Below are 21,572 nucleotides of genomic sequence, written 5' to 3'. Positions count from 1 at the left end.
ATATCCCAATGTTTTTTCCTCCAATCAAGTCAAAATGGGGTGTTTTTGAAGTGCAGAATGGTTTCTTCGGTGTGAGGCCTGTCCTTTCACCTTCCCCTTTATTACACTGCATCCTGATTGGTTGAACAGCAACCAATCACGTTTTTTCCCTGAATTAAAAAAAATTAAATAGCAACATTGCAACATTGGTGCTTTAAAGACAAAAGCCTTGCAACTGCAGGTGAGGGGGGATGCTGCAGTACGGCTAACATAAAAACATAGACAGCCCTGAATCTCACCTGATATTTTAAAGTTCTCACTTGTGCTTCCTGTACTTTTTAGTTCATTCTTTTTTGAAGGTTTTTTTTTAAAAAAATTAAATAGCAACCTTGCAAGGTTGGTGCCATGAGAAATGACACCAAAAAACTCTGTTGTAAGTTTCTTAAGCAATCAAGAAACTGATGTGTCCTCAGCCAATGGACTGAGGACTCGTCAGTTATGCTACAAAGTTATGAGTTTGTATTTTTCACCCTAAAATCTATAAGCACTGATTCCATGCATTATTCATAATAATTTTATATCATGACCTGACAAAAACATTTAGTTAAGCAACTCATAATATAAAATAAGACATGCTTATTCCTCTTGAGAATGAAGGACAAATTAAATACAACATAGCCATTTTTCATTATTGCTTTTCTCCACCGAACAACATGGTGGTTGTCAAACATTACGAAGTTGGACACACTTTTAAATTTAACTCCACCCACAGGAACAATCCCAAGATGCTAAATTGCATGATATTGTACCAAATATTCCTTTGGACTACACCCACTAAATTATGTAACTAAACCCATACCAGGAATCCATATCAGGTTGGCATCTTCCTTGTGTGTCTTGCTGGTGCTGAGCTTGCTCAGTTGTCACCCATGAACACCTGTCCTCTCATATCTTCTGTGAGGATTAATGCTTCATAACAATTTGCCCGTTCACCGATCTGACCCTCCTCAGTAGTTTCTTAATTTTAATACCAGAGAGTTGGAGGGGGGGGGGTGGTCCATGAATTTGAATTTTAGTGTTTAAAGGCTGACCTCTAGTGTCTGTTGTGAATACAGCATGTTGATTTTCTGTTAAAATATCATATTCTGTCATCATTATGAAATTTCATATTCTTCTCCCATAATAATCAAACTTAGTCATTAAAAGCTAAGACAAAAGATTTTGAGGACAATGTGGAAATTAATAAAAAGTGCACAAAATTCCTATGCAACTCCTCTAAGTTCAAATCCTAGCATAATTAATTTAAATTTCCAGTCAGCAGGCAGCAACAAAGTAACAGAAAACAAGCTTTCCATGGATTTTCATTTATCTTAGAGAAGGCAAACACACTTGTGATGTTTTAAGCTGTCTAAATCATAGAAAGGAAAATTTATAACAAAAACGGGGTTCACTAGGTTTTTAAACTTATTTCTCAAATGATTTCTTCAGTTAGTTTTTGATCTACAACTTTTCTTTTGGTAGTTATTCTGAAACAGAACTCTTGTGATTTAAATGTAGTTAGACTGGAGTGATTCAACTCAGGATTACAGTACAAGGGAGAATGTCAGGACAATGATGGTTCAATGGAATTTATCACCTTCAAGGACTGCCAAGATATAGGTTTTAAAAATCAGGTGATTGCTGGTGTGGCACCGAGCATAACCTCCTCTCTGTCTTTGGTGGGGATGGTCCAAGACACAGCAGTACTGGAAAGTACTAAGAGAATTATCAGACATTGTATTGTCGTGGTCTCCAAAGCTTTCTTCTAGACTATGCTGCTGGACTTCCCAAAGAGCTTCAGGTCATGATGCTCAATATTATTACAGCAGCTGGTCTAGTTTTTGCTACATATTGTTAAAAAAGCATGACCGCCTCCCACAGCAAAGGAAAGCTTGGAAAGAACATGAGATTAATTAGACTTACTGCAGTAGAGAGAGGCCATGATGAAACAGTGGAATAAGTTGTTTTGAATTTTAAGACTGAATAGCTGGTCTGGCGAAATGTTAAGAAATTGATCATGAGGTGTGCTTTCTTATTGAAAGTGCTTTAATTATGCTGGTGTTTATTCAGTCTATGTATGTTCTTCACACACACACGGTATACAATGTATAAAATAAAAGAGGATTACACTTTCAAATCTTCCAAAAATGAGTTACAAGCATACTTTTAACTTAAGAACTCTTAATTTTTCTTTTAGAAGAATTACTCAGTTAATTACAATATTTTAACCCAACTTTCTCCAAGACATTTATTAAAAGTATCAGGAAGAAAATAGGGTTGTGATTCTGGGACTGTTAATTCCTGGAGATTTGGAGGTGGAGGCTGGAAAGGGAAGAGTTTGGGGTAGGAGAACTCCAGGTCCTACCTCTAGGTGGCCAAGCCTAGCAAAGAAACCCACACATGTTGCCAGCCTGTAGTTTATGAATCACCACCAGATGCACTAAATTCTTGTGGCTTTCTCTGTGTTTTACTAGCTCCTTAAAAGCCACTAGGGTGTCTTATTTCTTTCAACAACTGCTTCATCTGACTTATCTCTCTCACTTTCCCCCCTCTCTCAAGAACACTGCACACAGGCTTGATTTAGAAAGAATACAAAAAATGTATTTATAAAATCAGGATTTATCTTGCAGACAATCACTCAGATCCGAGGTTCCCAACCTTTGGGAAGGGTCTGGAGATCTTCCAGAATTATGTGATCTCCTGACTTGATCAGTTTTTCTGGAGAAAATGGCAAGTTTGGAGTGTGGGCTTTATGACATCACCTTCCTAACTCCTCCTCTCCCCAGGCACTGCTTCCAAATCTCCAGGAACTTCCCAACACAGACTTGGCAACCCTACTGAAATCCTTGTTTGCTTCAAGAAATGCTGGTTTCATCAGGTTCACTTTGTAGCTGGGGGTGTCAGTGTTGAAGAAGAATTCACAATTAAGCCATGTTTGTGTTCACACCTCATTGATACCACGGTTCAGACAATCACGCTAAGCATCATTAAATTAAATCAAACATTTTGCATGTCTAAACTGAGCCACGGAGAATTTTCTACTATACACTAGTTACATTCCCACAGAAGAGAGCGTAAGATAAAGACATTTGTGCCACGCAGAACAAGCATAAAATCTGTAGGGTAGTAAGTGAGAAACTGAACTGGCGTGCAGCACATTCCTGCGTAAAACTACTCAGAAGTAAATCTCACCATGTTCAATATATTCACTTCCAAACAACTGTGCATTCTTTCTGAACATGCTAGAAGTCTTTCCGAAACATCAAAGCTTCAAAACATGCAGTTACATATAATTAAAGTTTCATGGTTTCAGTTTGGTAAGATTTGTATATTAATTCTAAACTCTAAAATCCTATTAGAGATTTATAGCTTCAGCACATAACAAGCAAATGTTGCAAGGTCCATCACAAAAAATAAGGCAAGTAATATTACATTGGCCTGATCGATGAATTTGATCCTGTATTTAGCACACCAATGCAAAAGCTACTAAATTAATTGAAGAAAGTGTTAAATGCATTTACTGTCAGCGCACTGTGGCCTTTTCACTCGAAGTCGACACCCTCTCTAACACACAGTAATTTTGCAATTCCACTACCCCACAAAGAAATTAGTGACAAAGAATTTGAAATTTGTCTAGCTATCCAACTGAAATTTGTCCTGGCATTTTATATTTCACTACTAGGTTAAAACAAAACAATTATAATATATTAAGACTCAAATTCTTGGTTAACTTATTATCTTATGACTTCATACACCCAACAGTCCATTGATATCTTGAACTTGTTCAGTCCTGGGGGACTGACTCCATCAACTGGAGCTTCTTCTGGCCTCACACCTCCAGTCTCATACCAGTGGTCAACACTGTACTGGCAGATGCACAGTATAGATGCTCAAGTGTGCTTATATCGTGAAGCAGATGTGGGAGGCTGCCGCTTGCGCGCGTGTTTTCACTGCCTCTTTGAGGAGCAGACACCACCGCTGCCACACACATTCTACAAGTTATAATAAAAACAATAGCATTTGATTTATGTACCGCCCTTCAAGACAACTTAATGCCCACTCAGAGCAGTTTACAAAGTATATAATTATTATCCCCACAACAAAACATCCTGTGAGGTGGGTGGGGCTGAGAGAGCTCCAGAGAGCCGTGACCCAGCTGGCTTCAAGTGGAGGAGTGGGGAATCAAACCCGGCTCTCCAGATTAGAGTCCCACACTCTTCTTAACCACTACACAAAACTGGCTCTCTGTTGTTATCTAGAAGCATGGCTCCTCCCCAAATCTAAATCCACAGACAACAAAGTCCGCAGTAATTGTGCCATCGTTCCTCACTCATATCAAAGTACTGGTAAAATCCGCCCAAAAACCAAGCCTGTTTACGTAGTGTTCTGGATGACTCTGGTCAGGGCTGATTCAGATATAGGTGTGCACTTAACAAGCCTTGAGTATCTAGTTAGCTTTCTTATATCAAATCATTTACATTCTGGCTAGAGGTGAACCAAGAATAACGTCTTAGCTTCGTTACTGGGTATTGTAATACAATTATCGAGTCTCTGCTTCCATTTTAAGCCTTCATTATCAAAAATAATTATTCAGCATTCATAATAATAACTCAATCAACAAAAAATCAGACCATCCATTATAACTACATAGATCATTAAAGGAGAGCAATTACATGAGTCTTAAAAAGTATCTTACCTAAAGATACGACGGTCACAGTCAAGGAGCTCCTTCTAAGAAGAAACTCTGCATCAATTTAACCTGTTATATTTATAGGGTTTCCAAACCTTCTCTTAACAACAGATGCTTCAAACACTCAAATTCTTGGTTAACTTCTTATGACTTCATATACCAAACAATGTTATCCATATTTGAAACATCTTCTTGAAACATACAATAGTTAGTTCATTCTTGCTACTTGTCTTAACAAAGTCTATGTAGAATTAATGATTACAAGTTTCTCATACATCTGGATATCTTTTGGCCCTCCACCAATGTAACTATCTTTGAATAATGTTGCCAACCTCTATGAAGTTAGACATCCCTGCACTTGGGCCTCTGTACACTGTATATATTGATATAAGTTAGATGGCTCTTCTAATCTACACATGGCAATACAACTGTGTAACTCAATTGTTTTATGCTCTTCCCCAAAGCTGTTCTATTTTAGGCCTCTAGACTCCCTTTGAGGCATGTCTAGTTATGGGGCTGGGCTACCCATTTCTGCGTGCAAATGTATCTTGAATGACTTTCTTGGTCCTATCCAGCAACTGTTCCTCTATAGTTCTAGTTATATCCATAACAGTAGATTATGTGAAACTTTTCCATTAGCAGAAGCATATAAGTGTATGTGTGTGTGTATGCTCATGTGCACACATGCACTAAATTGAGGAATACTGCTATTATCATCATTACATTTCTATATAGCATTAATAACTATGCTGGACATCGTGGGAAACAGATAATTAGGCCTTATAGAATAAAATGAACAGAACAGTGACACCATTTTGGCATGCCAGGCAAAATGACATTTCACCAACAGACATGGGCACCGGAAGCTGGAAGCAGGCTCACATTCTAGATTTAGCACCCCAAGCGTCTAGCCTAAGATAAAAGGGGAGAACTGTAATGAAAGCTGGGGAGGGGGGTTGGAAAGATGGGGAGGCTGTGTCAGGCATAAAGAGCACTATGGAAATATATGGAATCTCCCAATCGACTCAAGATTGTTGAATTAAATTATAATACAAATATTAGAATACAAATATAGGACAGTTTTATTTCACCTGGAAAACATTTGCATGCAAACCAATCAGAAAGGACTTTAGATCAATGTGTACAATAGTTTTCAGTGTGTGACATTAAATAACTCAAATGACAGGTTTAATTAAGGGAAGTAGTACAAATTTGCCCTGACCTTGGCTGCTAAGCAGTATCGACCTTGGTTAGTCATTGGATTGAAGACCTCCAAAGAAGACCAGGGTTGCAGAGGCAGGCAATGGCAAACCACCTGTAAGTCTCTTGCCTTGAAAATCGCACGGGGGGGGGGGGGGTCACCAAAAGTCAGCTATGACTTGATGGCACTTTCTACCACCAATACAAATTCAGGCAATCCATATTGCCAAAACATAAAGAACTGAACAAGCAACTGAAAAGATAAAGAATAACTGAAAATAATGACTCTATTTGCTTCTGAAAAGTCAAAAGCAAAAGAACGAAGAGACTATTTCCAATGCCAAGTTGAGATTTCGTTTGTGGTTTTACTTAGACAACTACCTATGATAACGCCAAACAGTTTAATTTTCCCTGGGTTTGCCCTGCCTAATTACTACATTTAAGGGCACTCAGTTATTTAAGAAGTTAATCTGAACTCCAGACTAAACAATAATAACGTGCTCTGTTTTAGCAGCTGGCCAGTTTTGATTCAGACTCTGAAAGTTATAGCTTTTCCTCAGGCTCAACAGTAGCCTCTTCTTTGTTCTTTCTGGTGAAAGCTGGGCACTGCATTTGCTGCAAATGACTTGGCCCCCCGTTTGTGTATGAGCTACATGTCTCTGTTGTTAAAAGTGGGGGGTTGGGAGGCTTCTGTATCAGTATGCCAGAATCCCAATTTTAAAAAGCCTCTGATGTCAGTTTGGACCGTATCTCTACATTAGTGTGTGCAAAACATTTGATAGAAGGAAATCTAGAGCAGGGGGTCTCTAACAAGTACTTTGTGAGTTCACCAGTTCCTGCAGAGTAACTTGAACATACTCCTAAAAGACCCAGGCAAAGACCATAAAAAGATTTGCTCTACACTTTTTTAAAAGAAGTTTTTATTTCATATGTTACTTAGCATGTAACTTCATTTTTGGTGCTCTTGCTAGTCTACTTTCTTTCCAAAACATGATAACATGCTGGAGGGGAGGGGGTGGATTATCCCAAGATACTTTTCATTACTCAGATTAGGTTTCATTAAAGAAAAGACTGGTGACACTTGATCTAGAGTTTACAGAACAGTCTGACATGATGACTTGTTCACCTGAATTTTAATTCAGTTGGACAGCAATTAAGACGCTCACCAGCATGAACAGAGATAGGCTGGTGTAAATCAGATGCCGTGCAACTGCACCAGCATAGAGGCCCAAATAGGTAGTGTCAGGGGTGACTTGGAAAAGGGCATAGCTGATATTCTCAGCCACCCTCAGGGCCAGACTGAGGGCACTGAATGCCCTAAATAGCACCGGTACATGCACTGAGCTGCTTTCTGGCCAGCGGGCTCATGTGGGACCAGAGCAGCCAGCCTAGCTAATGCCTAGAGCTGCTGGCGAACCAGCCAGTGTGTGCACATGTGCCTGGAGCTGACAGTAGGCCAGGTGACCCAGGTGGCAGCACTTGGGGGACTGGCACTGTAGGGCTGTCAGCTTTTGGTGCCCCTAGTGCCCTTGCCCTCTGAATCCCTAGGCAATTGCCTAGGGTTGCCTACTGAACAGATGCCCCTGGCCACCTTCAGACCACATTCCACCCACTAGTACCTAATAATATTACATAGGTGAAAACACTAGTATGAATAAAGGTTCCCAGTGAACTTAATGGGGGAGACAAAGTCTCTCCATATGCCTCCCACTACTGCACAGCTTAAAATATCATTTAAGTGTACTAACTGCAACTCTACTGAGCCCTCTCCTAACCCACAGCCAGGACACCCATAACCTAAAATACAAGACAGCATGGGTCTACATCTCTTCGACTTCATGTCACATATGTTTGGAATACACCAGGGACTTTGGTGATGGGAAATCTGGAGAAAAAGCGTTTTGCAGAAACAGCCAAGGGTGAGAACGAGTGTTGTTACACCGTTACTAACAATGCTCTGCTCCGAACTATCCTCCCAGAATGGCAATGCTTCTCCAAATGGTTCAGGCCTCACCCCAGGCAGTAGAACTGGGACATGCAATCCAGCTGGGAACAGCTGCACATTTCAGCTGGACCTAATCTTCCCCTTGCAGAGAGGCACACCTTGGCCATTGGCCCACCAGGGCTTTTCCTGGGGACCAGACTAGCCAAACCATCCCTGGCCTCCGCTGGTTAAAATGGTAGATGTTTGCAGGTGGAGCTGTGAATACCCTTCTGCAGAGCTGCCAGGAACATACAGTTGCCCAGCTCCTACTGGGCATGCCACAGTACTTCCTACAGTAGGGGGTGCTGTGTGCCATTTGCTTCTCCCTTGTGATGTCTATTTGGGGGAGGAGCAGGTTTTAGGGAGCCATGCTGGTATCAGCATACATTGACTGGCTGCTTCCATATATGGCTGACATGGGGGAGTTCTCAGCATGCCATTCTGTGATAGGTGGATGTGGGTTGTGTCTTGATAGAAGATAAACTGGGAGAGGGGAAAAGGATGCACGCCAGTCTCAGCTTCTTAGAGAAAGGAATAAAAATGAGATATGCAAACAGATAAAAAAATGGATAATTTATAATGACTAGGATTGGTAGCTAAAGAATATAACGCTTTCTCCCTGTACTTCCTCCTCTCCTTCTGAACACTACTGGACCTCTTTCCAAAACTTCAGTGGGTAGCCCCACTGAAACCTCTACCGCTAGTTGTATGTTGTTGTTTTTAAGGCTGCTAAAAATAATTATAGTATTGCCTCACTCTGTATATTCCCTAAATGGGACATCTGCTTAATTTTCAATGTACGTCAGGCACTTGCTGGAGAATACAAAATAGATTTTACTCTTTGCTTTCTTGACAGTTAGAGAAAATGGTACATCAGAATAACCAATTGCCATTGCCAAAGCTATAAAAAGATGGGGGCGGGGGGGGGAGGGAGTAAGCATCAGTTCCCTGCCAGCAATCTATAAAAATAGAGCTAGAGTGACCTTCTGATTTAACATATGATACTACTGCTTTGACAGACAGACCAACATGCACTACAATCCTAAGTATGTACTCTCAGAAGTGAACATACTGAGTTCAATTGGACTCGCTCCCTAGTAAGCGTTCTTAGGACTGCAGCCACACTCTACCAGAAAACTCTTCTCCTATTATTCTTCATGGAAATGCAGGTTGCCCCATAAATTCAGGTGCAATTATTCATTGTCTACTAGACCTTGGAAATATTTTAAGCAAGCTGGGGTAAGAGTTCAAAAGGGCTGGTGATGGAAAAAAAGTCAACAGGCAGAACTGACAATGGTGGAAAAAGAAAGAAGGAAGCCCTGGTATTTGCCAACTTCTGCTTCTCCTTCAATATCCTAACAAATCTTCCAAGGTCATCATGTGAAGGAATAAGAGACAAATCCATTTTCCTTCCACAAGGTTCAAACAGGGAGACTTCTTCAGAAACGTATCTTGGGGCTACTCTCAACCTCCCACATTCTGGACTGAGGCTGATGTCCATTTCCATGACAGGGAGCCCACTAGGATAGTAGTTAAAATGTTAGAGTAGGATCTATGAGACCGAGGTTTGAATCCCTCCTCTACCATGGAAGCTTGCTGGGTGACTTTTGACAGCAAATAACCTTCAAAGATTGAACTGAACCTGTAGGTAAGTTGGCAACCAACACAGCTGAGCAAGAATAGATTGAAAAGGATGCTCCCTAAGAGCTACCCTGTCAAGAGACAACCTTGCAGCTTCTAAACATTTTAAAGGGCAACCTCAAGGAGAACATATCACAGAAATCCAACCTAGAGGTCACCAATACCATGTGTGGCAGTGGCCAAGTTCTTGTCATTGAGCAAAGGTCCAAGTCAACATAGCGGAGACTGTGTAATTGGTAGACTGTAGTGTATAAACAAAGCCTGAATACATGGTGTAATAGTCCCCTGGCTACCACCAATGGTTTTTATTATTATTTATTAATAGTCCTCCTTTCTCACTGAGATCCAAGGTGGATTACCTAGTGCAAATGAAAATACAATATAATCAACAGCTAGGATATTCAAAGAGCAAAGTACATTATTCTTAGGACATTCGGTGAGATATAACATGGTACAGTAGAAGAAATTTGAAAAACAAGCATAAAGCCAAGCACAGAAGAAAAATCTTTCTGAGACAAAGCACAACTAATTTACATGGCATGTTTAGCAATGTGGAAACTCCTTAGAAGACATATGTGGACATCAACAGATAGTACCCAACAGCATATAGTCCTGTCTTTACCAAGGCTCTGAGCTACTCCTTACAACACAACCTTATATAATCTAGGTAGAAAGCCCTCCTGAGTAATTCAGTTTTGCATAGTTTGCAGAAAGCCAGGAGAGTGTAAGCTTTCCTGATCTCCTTCTTAAAGGTATTTTCACAGGCTCTCAGTGCAATCCTAAGAAAAGTTATTCCAGTCTATGGCCATAGAAATCAATGGGCTTAGACTGGAGTAACTCCTCTTAGGATTGTACTGTCAGTCACACAAACTAATTTTCAACACAGATCTTCACTAGCAGACAAAACTCTCATTCACACAGACATAGATTCACTCAGGCCTTTCCACACAGTTTGCCTGACCTAGACAGATTAATCTCTCAGATATATACAAATTGATCCAGATGCACACAAAGTTTGCCTAGGACAGAATTAAGGCTCTCAGGCTTCTACATATTTTGCCTGACTGACAGTACATTCCTAGACTGGAGTAACTGCTTACAATTGCATTGTTAGTCAGAATAACCACTCGCTGAGATACACAAAGGCTTACTTAACCAGAATCACCTGGCTGGTTAACTTTCAGATACAAACAGATAGCTCAGACTCCGTACAGTTTACCTGATTTGGCCAGAATGAGAACTTTCTCTTAGCGCACTGACTAAAAACTGCAGATCACTCGGCCTCCTAGGGTACAGCTACTGTCCAATCATACCACTCTGCACTCACCCATCCAGCCCCCACCTCCTTTTTCAGAGGCCTGCATTTAAACCTACTATAATAAATATTTAGAAATCCCACATGAAGGAGAAATAAAATCCAAACTATTGAGGCACAAAACATTGTACATGGTTTTAAAAAATTAGTTAATGCAACCATTGACATTCAAGAGAAGTCTGCAACAGAAATGGTCATATTTATAAGGTTAGGTACTCATTTGGATAGAGAACTTTTTTTTCTTAACTACTACTGAATCAGTTTCCTCAAAACACTCCCTCTGTAAGCATTGTGGATGGATTAATATGATTGTCTTTAATTTACATCATCACATACTGAGGTTTACAAGTTCAAATCCATATTCCTGGGCCCATACCTTGTGAAAAATACCCAAGGTGAGACTAGGAAGAAAATTTATTAGTATTATTTGGTTAAAAGTATCCATCTTTCCCCTCTTTTTGAATTTCCTCCTCCACAGACTGTATTAGAAATCAAGAGTGTGTGGAGTAGTGGTTAGAGTGTCAGACTAGGATTTTGGAACTCAGGTTCAAACTCCTGCACTGCCAAGGTCTCTTGTCAGAGTCGAATGAATTGTTCCATGAGGGTGTTTTGTTGGTTGTGAAGTCACATCTGAGGCTCTCGGGACTGACTTAGCTGGTCAGTGAGAACGCTCTGCAGGGGCGTTTGATTGATCTGCAGGGTCTGAGGCACCAGACATGGCTTTCTCCCAGAGGAGGACATTCAGTCACGTAGCTCTATCCTCTCTTGTCTTAGAGATAAAAAGCTGACAATGCTTACAACACGCAATGTTGTGACCTTCACAGAGACACAAGAGGCCCTGGAAATGATGTTTAGGTTAGGTCATCTTCATGGCACACTCCTTACATTTTTTAAAATAAAGCAGAAGACAGTGGAAGAAGGCAATGAAGAAGCTGGAGAAATCTCACAAAGAAATGCCAGGGGAAAATTTTTTTTTACTTCAGCAAAAAAAAAACAAGCACTAGCAACATAGATGTAATCTTTGTAGTGGCAAAAAAAAACTGGAGGAAAGAGGAGGCACCACCACCTCTTTGGATCATGTGACTGTTTGGGCAGGAACCAGGCCCAGTGCACGATCCAAAGGAGAGGGGTGCCACCTACGCTGTTAGAGCTAGCTAAATCCTTTCCGAACAGCCAACCTGTGCAAGCGCAGTCCCAATGTGTGCTTGTACTGAAGACCAAAGATAAACTTGGAAGTTTGCATATGATGTGGTTGTGTTCATTTGGTTTGTCCTAATAAAAGCTATCACATGGCTTTCACTCTTAAGTAAATCCTCTTCAGTTTTCTGCCCACCAACTATATCCCAATCAGTTCCTGTTAGCTGAGATGCATATTAAGCAGAGAAATGAGGGGTGTGGGAGCCTGAGTTGCAGAGTCAAAAAGAGTCCAGTAGCACCTTTAAGACTAACCAATTTTATTATAGCATAAGCTTTCGAGAATCAAGTTCTCTTCATCAGATGCCTGATCAAAATGTTTTGATCAGGCATCTGATGAAGAGAACTTGATTCTCGAAAGCTTATGCTATAATAAAATTGGTTAGTCTTAAAGGTGCTACTGGACTCTTTTTGATTTTGCTACTACAGACTAACATGGCTAACTCCTCTGGATCTATGAGTTGCAGAGTGTGTGTGTGGGGAGAGAGAAACAAACTTACATTCAGACGCTTGGTTAAGCTTTAGAAAAGAAAAGTTTTTTATTGGAAAAACTCCATACATTGTAAGAAAGATGAGAGAGAGATCTCTATTTAGCTATCTAGTCTAAAGTTGTCAGTGGATGACAGGACGGGAGGGCCTACCCCCATGGTGCCAAAATGGAGAAACAGAGAATGTGACAAAGAGAGGAAGATGAGGTATTACAAAGTCCCTGAGAATAGCATTCTACACATCAAAGAGCAAAGACAAGTCCCTGACCTCTCTATCTTTCTAACTCTTTGGTTTGTTCCCCTCTGAAGCATGAGTTCAGTCCTCCTCTTCTTAGTTTTTGTAGTTCTCCCTTCTCTAACACTTTCCTACGATTCCCATGGTCATAGATGCAGAGAAGTTAGCCGTGTTAGTCTGTGGTAGCAAAATCAAAAAGAGTCCAGTAGCACCTTTAAGACTAACCAATTTTATTTTAGCATAAGCTTTCGAGAATCAAGTTCTCTTCGTCAGATGCCTGATACAGAGACTGGTCAAACACAGAAGAGCAAGAGATTCCCAAGCTCTTTTATCTACCAACCATCTTTCTTGCTTAATAGAGACTCTCCTTTTTTTAGAGAACTGGGTCTGTTGCATTGCAAACACAATTTCACATTCACACATCAAAAGGTAGATCCAGCACAGAGAAGCATGTTTAAACCCATTAATTTCAATTAATACATTTAACTCTGTGCTGGATTGTGACAGATACCATTATATTAAATAAACAAGATACTGAATAAAAACAAGGTCATTATGCAAAAATAGTAATTTTTAAGCAATCCATTTCACATTCCAAGGATGTTTAGGAAATACGCAAATTTAAGGAAGACATTTTTTAAAAAATTGCCAAAGCTAAAGAACACACACTGGTTATTTTGGATTAAGTCAGGAACACATTAATCTTTGCATGCTTATTTTAGTTGCTTGCATAACAATGACTGTTCTGTTCTCTTTCCTTGCTAGCAAGTGCAATAATTATAATATCTCAAAGGTTTTTTTCTGTCATACATTTTATAATTTATACCATTGTGATAAAGAGCAAGGTTGCCAGTCCTACCCTGCCAACAAGGGGGTGGGCACATGGAAGGGCAGCCATCAACGATGGCATGACATGATGTTTTCCCGGAAGTGACATCACATCCTTACTGATGGCTTTAAAAAAATTCTCTCTCCTACCAACCGGCATACGGCAACCCTAATAAAGACAGAGACCAGGATCCATAAAGGCCAGAGATTCAAATCTCATCTCAGTTAGCCCCTACAGTCTGGAGTTAAGAATACAGTACTGTCCTATCTTAAAGGGCTGTTGTAAAGACTGCTATGATAATATATGTGAAGCACTTTAAACAACAAAAGTCCCTTGAATGAATATGAATGTATGACTAACCAAGCAAACATAAAAGATTACTACTAATGTTATACTAGTTAATTTAGAGAAAAGGTCATTTGTATAAAGATAAATGGGAAAGAGAGCTCGTTATGAATGATTTCAAAGTGGCTTACTCTTCATATGGAAATCAAGCAAAATATTATATAGGTGGCATTTGATGGCTGATAGAGCAGCTAGAATGGTGCTGTCAACCTCTAAGATGTATTGGAGGTATAGCAGCAAGGTTGGATTGGTTTTTTTCCATATTTGGTGGCAATGTCCAACTGCCGAAAAGGTTCAGAAATTTTACTTTTAAATCTCAGAAGAAATAATGCAGGTTAAGAGCCCATGTGAACCTAGGTCCCCTTTCAAAAGAAACAGAGACTGCCCCTCTAAATATCTTATTAGAAATTTATTCATGGCTAGGAGATTATTTCTCATACAAAATTGGAAGCAAGAATTCTAACCACAGGATGAGGTTGGTTGTGTAAGATACTGTATGTCATGATTATGGAAAAAATTACTCCATACAGGAAAAGTTGCAGCTCAGGAGAAATGTATTAATAATTGGTAACCGTTTATAAGATACTGAAACAAAACTAAGCATAATGAGAATGTTAGAGAGGAAACTCTGTATATAATTATTTGGAAGATTTGTATTCATGATTATTGAATTTTAACTCAAGTATGATAAATTAATATGTTATGGATTTCTATTTTTTGCTCTTTTTCAGTTTTTCTTTTTTGTATATTCTATATATTTACAGGATTGTTGTAAAGATGGCAGTCATGATATATATGAAGCACTTTGAAGTCTTATACAGATAACTATTATCAGATAATATTTTGGGAATAAACTGGACTTTTCTCTGCAGTGAGATTTTATGGCATGCGTGTGTATATACCTACTATTATATATTGAGATTAACAGCTCTTTATTATAGTAAACAACTTTATGGGAAGCTGGAAACAGACATACAGCAGACAGGGTCAACAGTGGCTAATTTATACTTACAGAAACCACACCCACTTTTAACAACAACCAATACAAGGTAAGCAGCTAGAATCCTTCATTTGCATGAAGTAAATACAAAATAACTACTGGCAGCACATTGATTGGACTATAAGGCAACAGTTATGATTGGCCGTTACTGGCACAAACAGACCAATAGTCTTGTAGGCCTCAGGAGCCTTCATTCCTACTCAAGCAATACATAACACTGTCAAAATAGGGATGATCAACAGGGCTATATCTTGCCCAAAAGAGTATGTGCAAAAATCTGAGAAAGGGATGCTGATAGTCCAGGCCCACTATTATCTATCCCCTGTTCTAAATGGTTTTCTCATAAAACTACTTGCTAACAAGGGCTTTAAAGTTATCTCCTTTACAAATGAGTACAAGCTTGCAATCAAGTCCCAATTATCACTGATGCCATATATCTGTGTCTCAACTTTCAATTTCAATTCACATACCTGAATGATCAATATAAAAAGCTCACCATACATGCAGTCCTGAACATGGCACCCGTGGACATTACAGTGCCCACTGAGTGTCCTGGTCCCAATTTGCTTCTTCCCCAAAGCAAATGGTCCTGGCTTTCAACAGGTTCTAATCCGTATTCCACCAGGGAAGCTTCCTAGATGACCTTGGACCAGTCACACACTGACAGTCTAATCTACCTCACAGGGTGTTTGTGACGATAAAGAGGAGAACAGTGTAAGTCACTCTGGATTCCCATTGGATAGAAAGACATAAAAGAAAGGTGAGGTATAAAAAAAGTTTAAAAAATAAACATGAGATAGGCGCTCACCATGATTCTGTAATGTGCACATTGATATTTTGCAAGATAATTTCAACTATTTACCCAACAGGAAATATTGAAACCTGATGCAGATCTCTGTCCCTGTTCAACACAAATGTCTCTAAAATAGTTTTGTGTTAACTATTCCCTTCCTCTGGCTTTTGAATGCTGGCTGACAAGATCAGCAGCAAGAATGCACAACCATTTAAAACCCTGAAGCTCTCTGAGAGACCTTGTCCCAATCACTCTTGCTCTCTTTTAAACTATCCTGCCTCACAGGGCTTGGTGTAAGGATAAAAATGAGGAAGGGTGAATGACGTCTCCTGCTCTGAGCTCCTTGAAGGAAAGGCAGGCTAAAAAGTACTGAATAAATAAATAAATATAAATAAAGATGCTACAGCACTGCATTCCCCCTACAAGAAAAAAGTTTATTTTAGTAAAGGATAATATTAAGGAAGAATGTGATTAAAGGAGAAAGAACAGTGAGGAGAAAGCAATACCGAAGGATTTTCTTCCACTTGTACTGATTTGTATTAAGTCCAGCCAAAATAGAAAAAACACTACTTCACAAACTCCTGATTCCGCACACATTGGATAATGCACTTCCAATCCTCTTTATAGATCATTTGGAACAGATTTTTGTGTGTGCAGAACAAAAAATCCACCTCAAACGATTGATAAAATGCATTGAAAGTGCATTATCCAACGTGTGCGGAATCGGCCTAGTTTGCTTAGGAAAAGCACTAATCGTTCTGCCCATAGCTGGCTTTTAAATAGTGAGTTACCTAAATTCACAGGGCGTTAGTCTATTAACAGCCTACAGTCATGACACTGAAACAAACTCCAGGGACAGAAGTGTTAGTATTGGTCTAAACAGGAGAGATTGTGGACCAAACCGAGCATTCAGGCTCTGCTGGTGAACTACCCGAGGCAGTTAAGTAGCTGCCACTGGAAACCGAATTCTAGATTTCTTTATATGGGCTGCTGTTCCTTCTTGCGCCTTTTTGATGTTGTCTAATTAATTGTGTTGCTTTAAAAGACGCTTCAAGTTCCCAATTTGGTTTTTTTTGGGGGGGGGGGGAGGTAGGGTAAAAATACAAACGTCAATAAATAAAAATGATTGGGGGTGGAGGGAGGCTTGGAATTTCCTTTGCCTGCGTTCCTAGAAATATAAGGTGGGAAGAAAATGGGTCAGTTGCCTTGCCAAATATTCCTCCCTCCCGTGTGCTGCGTGAGGTCCTCCTCGCCCCTCCAGGGCCAGGGGGGAATAATAAAGCGGCCATTGTTGACAAGGGGGAAACTCCCCTCGGGATTTCTCTCGCCTGCGTTGCTGGCGCAAACGGGTCGCGATCCCAGACGGTCCCCCGACACGACCTCCCCGCCAGCTGAGGAGGGGGAGAGAGTCACAGGGCTGCTTGTCAGAGGGGGGCGAAGGCGACCCGCAAAGTTCCCAGCGCCGGCCGGTTCTCGCCTCCAGACGCCGCCCCCCGCTCCCCTCTGCGGCGCCCGCCCCGCCCGCCTTCCCGCCCAGCCGCCGCCGCCAGTCGCCCCCCGGGCGAAGTTTGCGCCGCCGGAGCAGCGCGCCGGTTACCTGTGGTGAGATTGTCGTTGATCTTCAAAGGCGCCCTCAGGATGTAGACCAGGAAAAGCATGCCGAAGAACCAGAGCGCCCACAGCGAGCTCCACGAGCAGGCCACGCAGCATTTGAGCTGCTCCACGAAGCCGGCCCCGGCTTCAGCCATGTTTTTGGAGGGAGCGAGAGAGAGAGGGAAAGGCGGGCGGGAGGGGAGGGGAAGGAGCGAGCGGGGGCAGGAGGGAGCCGCAGCCCCAGGCGCGCTCTGGCCGGCCGGCTCCGCTCTCTGCTGCCAAAGGCTCGCCCCGGGAATGCCGCCGGGCGCCCGAAGGGACGCCTCCACCTCCGCGCCGCGCCCCCCGCCCCCGGGAGCCCCCTGCAGGCAGCTGGGCAAGCCTCCCTCCCTCCCGCGCTCTGCCTACGCGGCGGCCCTTTCGTTGCCCAGCCGCCAACTTCTGCGGCGGATGGTGGCGGGCTGGCGAGGGAGCTGCCTGCGACCTCCTGGCGCAGGCGAGTCGACCTCTGGGGCCCGCCGCTTCTGGTGCCGGACGCCGAAGGGCCTCCAGTGTTTCAGACAGGACAATGGGGCCAGGCTTATTCGAAGTATTCTGACACCCCCTCCTCCTGACGAGTCAGGGCACAAAGCGGGTCACAACCCCAAAACACAATTCAGATCCAGGCAGAGGTCCCTGCATTAAAGCAACCGATGTAGGCGCGTGGTGTTGAAATAAACCATTTTTGAACATTTGGCCAGTATCAACACTTTTCCCAGAGCTCTACAAGGTAAGTCCTTTTTACAGACTCGCTGAAAAGCCAGAAGAGTAGGAACCTTCCCGACTTCCCAAAAAGTTGGGTCATAGCGTCATGCCAGGATCTGGGAGACTCAGGTTTGAATCCCTGCCCTGCCATGGAAGCTTGCTGGATGACCTTGGGTCAAGTTACACGCTCTCAGCCTAACCTAGCTCACAGGATTTTTTTCCCTCCGATGATCAAATGCAGGAAAGGAGGTAAGCCTCTTTGAGAACCCACAGGAAAGAAAAGTAGGGGCACAAATGAAGTAAATAAATAAAACTTCCTGATGAATCAAAAGGAAATCATTTCTAAAAACATGATTTTAACAAGGCTTATGTTCTGTTTCAGCATTTCTTCAACTCTGTATTGGATTCTTGCCAATGTTATGTCTTTGTAAACTTGTGTTTATTTACCCTGCTGCATTGTTTATGAAATTGACCTTGATATTGACTGTACTACTCTCTGGCTGTGTAATCTGCCTTGAGTCTCAGTGAGGAAGGCAGATCATGACATGAATGAGTGAATGAGCAGATAGCAAGCAGTTAATACGTGCACGGCTGTTTTTAGTCTTGCATTGTTTGCTGATTTTAAATTTTATGCTGCTGATTTTTATTACTGTATATTTTATATTGTGATCTGCTCTGAGCCTACTTGCAGGGAGAGTGGAATATAAATTCAAAATTATTAAACCATACATCAGTATTTGCCACCAATTAATCAATAAGATTGAAAACCAGCATATAGACCGTTTAGGCACAGTGGAGTCCTCTGTCTGCCATATTTAATGGGGGAAATCCTTGGGGAAAAGTCTTTCAACTTACAACTATAGCAGACGGTATTATTTTTAAATTATTCTTTCTAGCAAAAAGGCCAGATCAGTTGATCGCTTAGAGCTACAGCTGGCAGTTTCCCTTGTGAGTACATACTTTGGGCTCACACCGTAGCAGTTTCTTCATAGTACATTAGTGTGCCTTAGCTTAGAGCTGGAAAATTACCAGTCTAGACAGACACTGGAAAATAAATTAAGATGAAGGCTTCCCACAACACAAGTGGAGTTGTCCCTCCCATGCAGCAACATAAACAAGATTTTCACTCCCCCCCCCCACACACACAGAAGCACTGTTTGCAAGTTAAATTAATCATCTGAAGTACGCCTAAGTTGTAGCATTGTTAGTCAAATGCTAAACCAACCAATTTTTGGCTTGGTCTTTGTGGCCCTGTAGCATATTTGAAACTAGCGTATTAAAGTATTGCCCTACAAGGGAGATAATCCTCTTTGATGTCACAGCGAAGCTTGGCAAACAGAAGCATCATTGTATTTTTGACTGGCATTGGCTTATCTGCTCATATGTCAACAGAAAGCCTTGGTCCAAGAAGCTGAGCACAACAGACAATCTTACAATTAGAACTCCAAGGCCAATAAGAAATTAAAGTAAGCTGTGTATTGCCCAGCATGACATCAGCAGCTTTCAAACAATGCCTTATGGAAAAATTGCAGTTTCAGACCTTAGACACTTTCTGCTTGTTATGTAAGCAACAGTGAAAGCAGAATGAAGCGATTCCTGAAACACACGTTCTTCCATGCTGAAAACCAGCTCCAAAAATTGTGTTTTGAAAGTGTCTTTTTCATGCATCACACTCATAAAATGTGATTAACCTACTGCAAAGTTGAAATAGTTACAGTGACCTAGAGGCTGGCACACGGCAAGCACAAAGAAATACTGAGGCAAGCCGCCACATGGCTTCTGCAAAATATTTACAGCAGCAATGAGTGCACGGTGGGGAACTTTCCCTGTGGGGAAGCAGCACTAGACACCTGAAGCAAAAGCAGATGCTAGATAGAAATTCACAAATGTAAAGAACAGTACTTTTTGTTTTACTTAAAGTTTATGAGAAACCACAAAAGGAGAAATGAGTTGGAAATCCCTCACATCCACAGCTGCCTCCTCTAGAATTCTCTAAATCAGGGGCTAGAGAAGGCAGGTTGTCTCCCCTTCTCATTCCTTTTAAGTGGCAGCTACTTCTAACAGTCTACCCCTTTCAAAGCACATTCAAGACATTTTCGTTAATTTACAGTCCATTTCTTTGTATGCCTCAGGACAGAGTCCCTCTAGGGAAGTTACCTTTTATGTGGGTAATGTGGTTTTGCTGCTTTTAGTACCATAGTGGGGGACAGCCACTTTATTATAGTGGCAGGTTGGGGGGCCTGCAGAAATCACTGGGGGTGGGGGACAAATTGGAAATCCCATCTCACTGCTTAGAATCTCCCCCTCCAAAATTCTCTCAAGATCTTAGGAGCCTTAATAGACTAGATTTTTCACACACACTCCATCCCCACACCTTTGACTACTCTCCATACTCCAAACTTTCTGATATATTTAAGCTGGTGTTTTAGAATTTTTCCTTTCCGTTTATTACAATGTCATGTTTTTCCATTTACCTGGGAAAACGCCACCTATGCTGAGAACCCTACCTTGCCTGTGGGTAGTCCTGTTATAAGCATTCATCATCCAAACAGGGAGAGGCTAGTTTACCAAAACCACTACAGTGATGGTAGACAAAATCTGCAATGTGCCACCAAAGCACTGCCCTTATTTATATGGAACAAGCATTACCTACATTTAGGATATCAAGTGAAAAAGCCAAACCTGACTACAACTGTGAACTATTATATTTAGTAAGAGTGCATCTTTAACCATAATGATTAGGAGGAAAAATTCCTAAAAACAAACCAATATTCATGTGTACAAGCCATGTGGACTAGGAATAAAAACTTCATGATGTGCAAACTTCCCATGAAGAAATCTGCATAAAAGAAAAAGAATATCATGCTTTCTCTTTCCTAACTCCAGTCCAGATGACATAAAATGCATCTAAATAAGGCCCCAGAAAGAATTGGAACACACAGCTGGAACATGAGCTCTCTGGATTTGGGGGTAAAGCCTCTGGACATCTGTCACTCACAGAAGATACTTATGTTCTTGTACAGTGTCTACAGAGAGGAGGGGAAAAAAACGATAAAAGCAGAAGTAACTTTAGCTGAAGTGTTCATTACCACAGCAGCAACGACAATTTGCTTCACCTCACTGTTATTACACCGTTGTGACTAACCGTTTCCTGGTCTCTTCCCTTCTGTTCTCTCTTTATTTAGTTGACCTATTCCCAGGAACCCTAAGAATAAGGAGGAAACAACATTCCTCATCTTGACAAAAGCTGCAGGAAAAATTGTGCTAACCAATGCTCACGTGTTGCTATTTTTCAACAATACACTGATCAAATTGTCAACTTACACCCATGAACTTCTGGATGTTTTCTTCCATTTTTAAGAGACCATCTACTACAGTGCAAACTATTTTTCAAACTAGGCTGTTTACAGAATGACTTGCCAAGTGGCACAGGGGATTGCTCTGCGCGCGCGTGTGTGTGTAGGGGGGGGGGGGGGGCTTCGTCCCTTTTTTCTGTCCACAGA

At 41.4% G+C, this 21,572-nt stretch overlaps 1 protein-coding gene across 2 annotated transcripts in view; it reads right to left on the bottom strand.

Annotated features, from left to right (window-relative positions):
• ST7 (suppression of tumorigenicity 7) overlaps positions 1-17,577 on the bottom strand; it is a 130,745-nt gene extending 113,168 nt beyond the window's left edge. The window contains exon 1 of one of the 2 annotated variants that reach the window (XM_054988288.1): positions 17,330-17,577. In XM_054988288.1, the coding sequence (XP_054844263.1) occupies positions 17,330-17,480 (151 nt within the window). In that variant the 5' untranslated portion in view covers positions 17,481-17,577. The remainder of the gene's footprint in view (positions 1-17,329) is intronic. The other variant, XM_054988285.1, reaches the window with a different exon arrangement.
• Between the last annotated feature and the right edge of the window lie 3,995 nt (positions 17,578-21,572).

Source organism: Eublepharis macularius, chromosome 9 (assembly GCF_028583425.1).
Source record: "Eublepharis macularius isolate TG4126 chromosome 9, MPM_Emac_v1.0, whole genome shotgun sequence".
NCBI classification, from domain to species: Eukaryota; Metazoa; Chordata; class Lepidosauria; order Squamata; family Eublepharidae; genus Eublepharis; species Eublepharis macularius.
The sequence above is the reverse complement of the archived record's forward strand: the minus strand, read 5'-3'. Positions and strand labels throughout refer to the sequence as shown.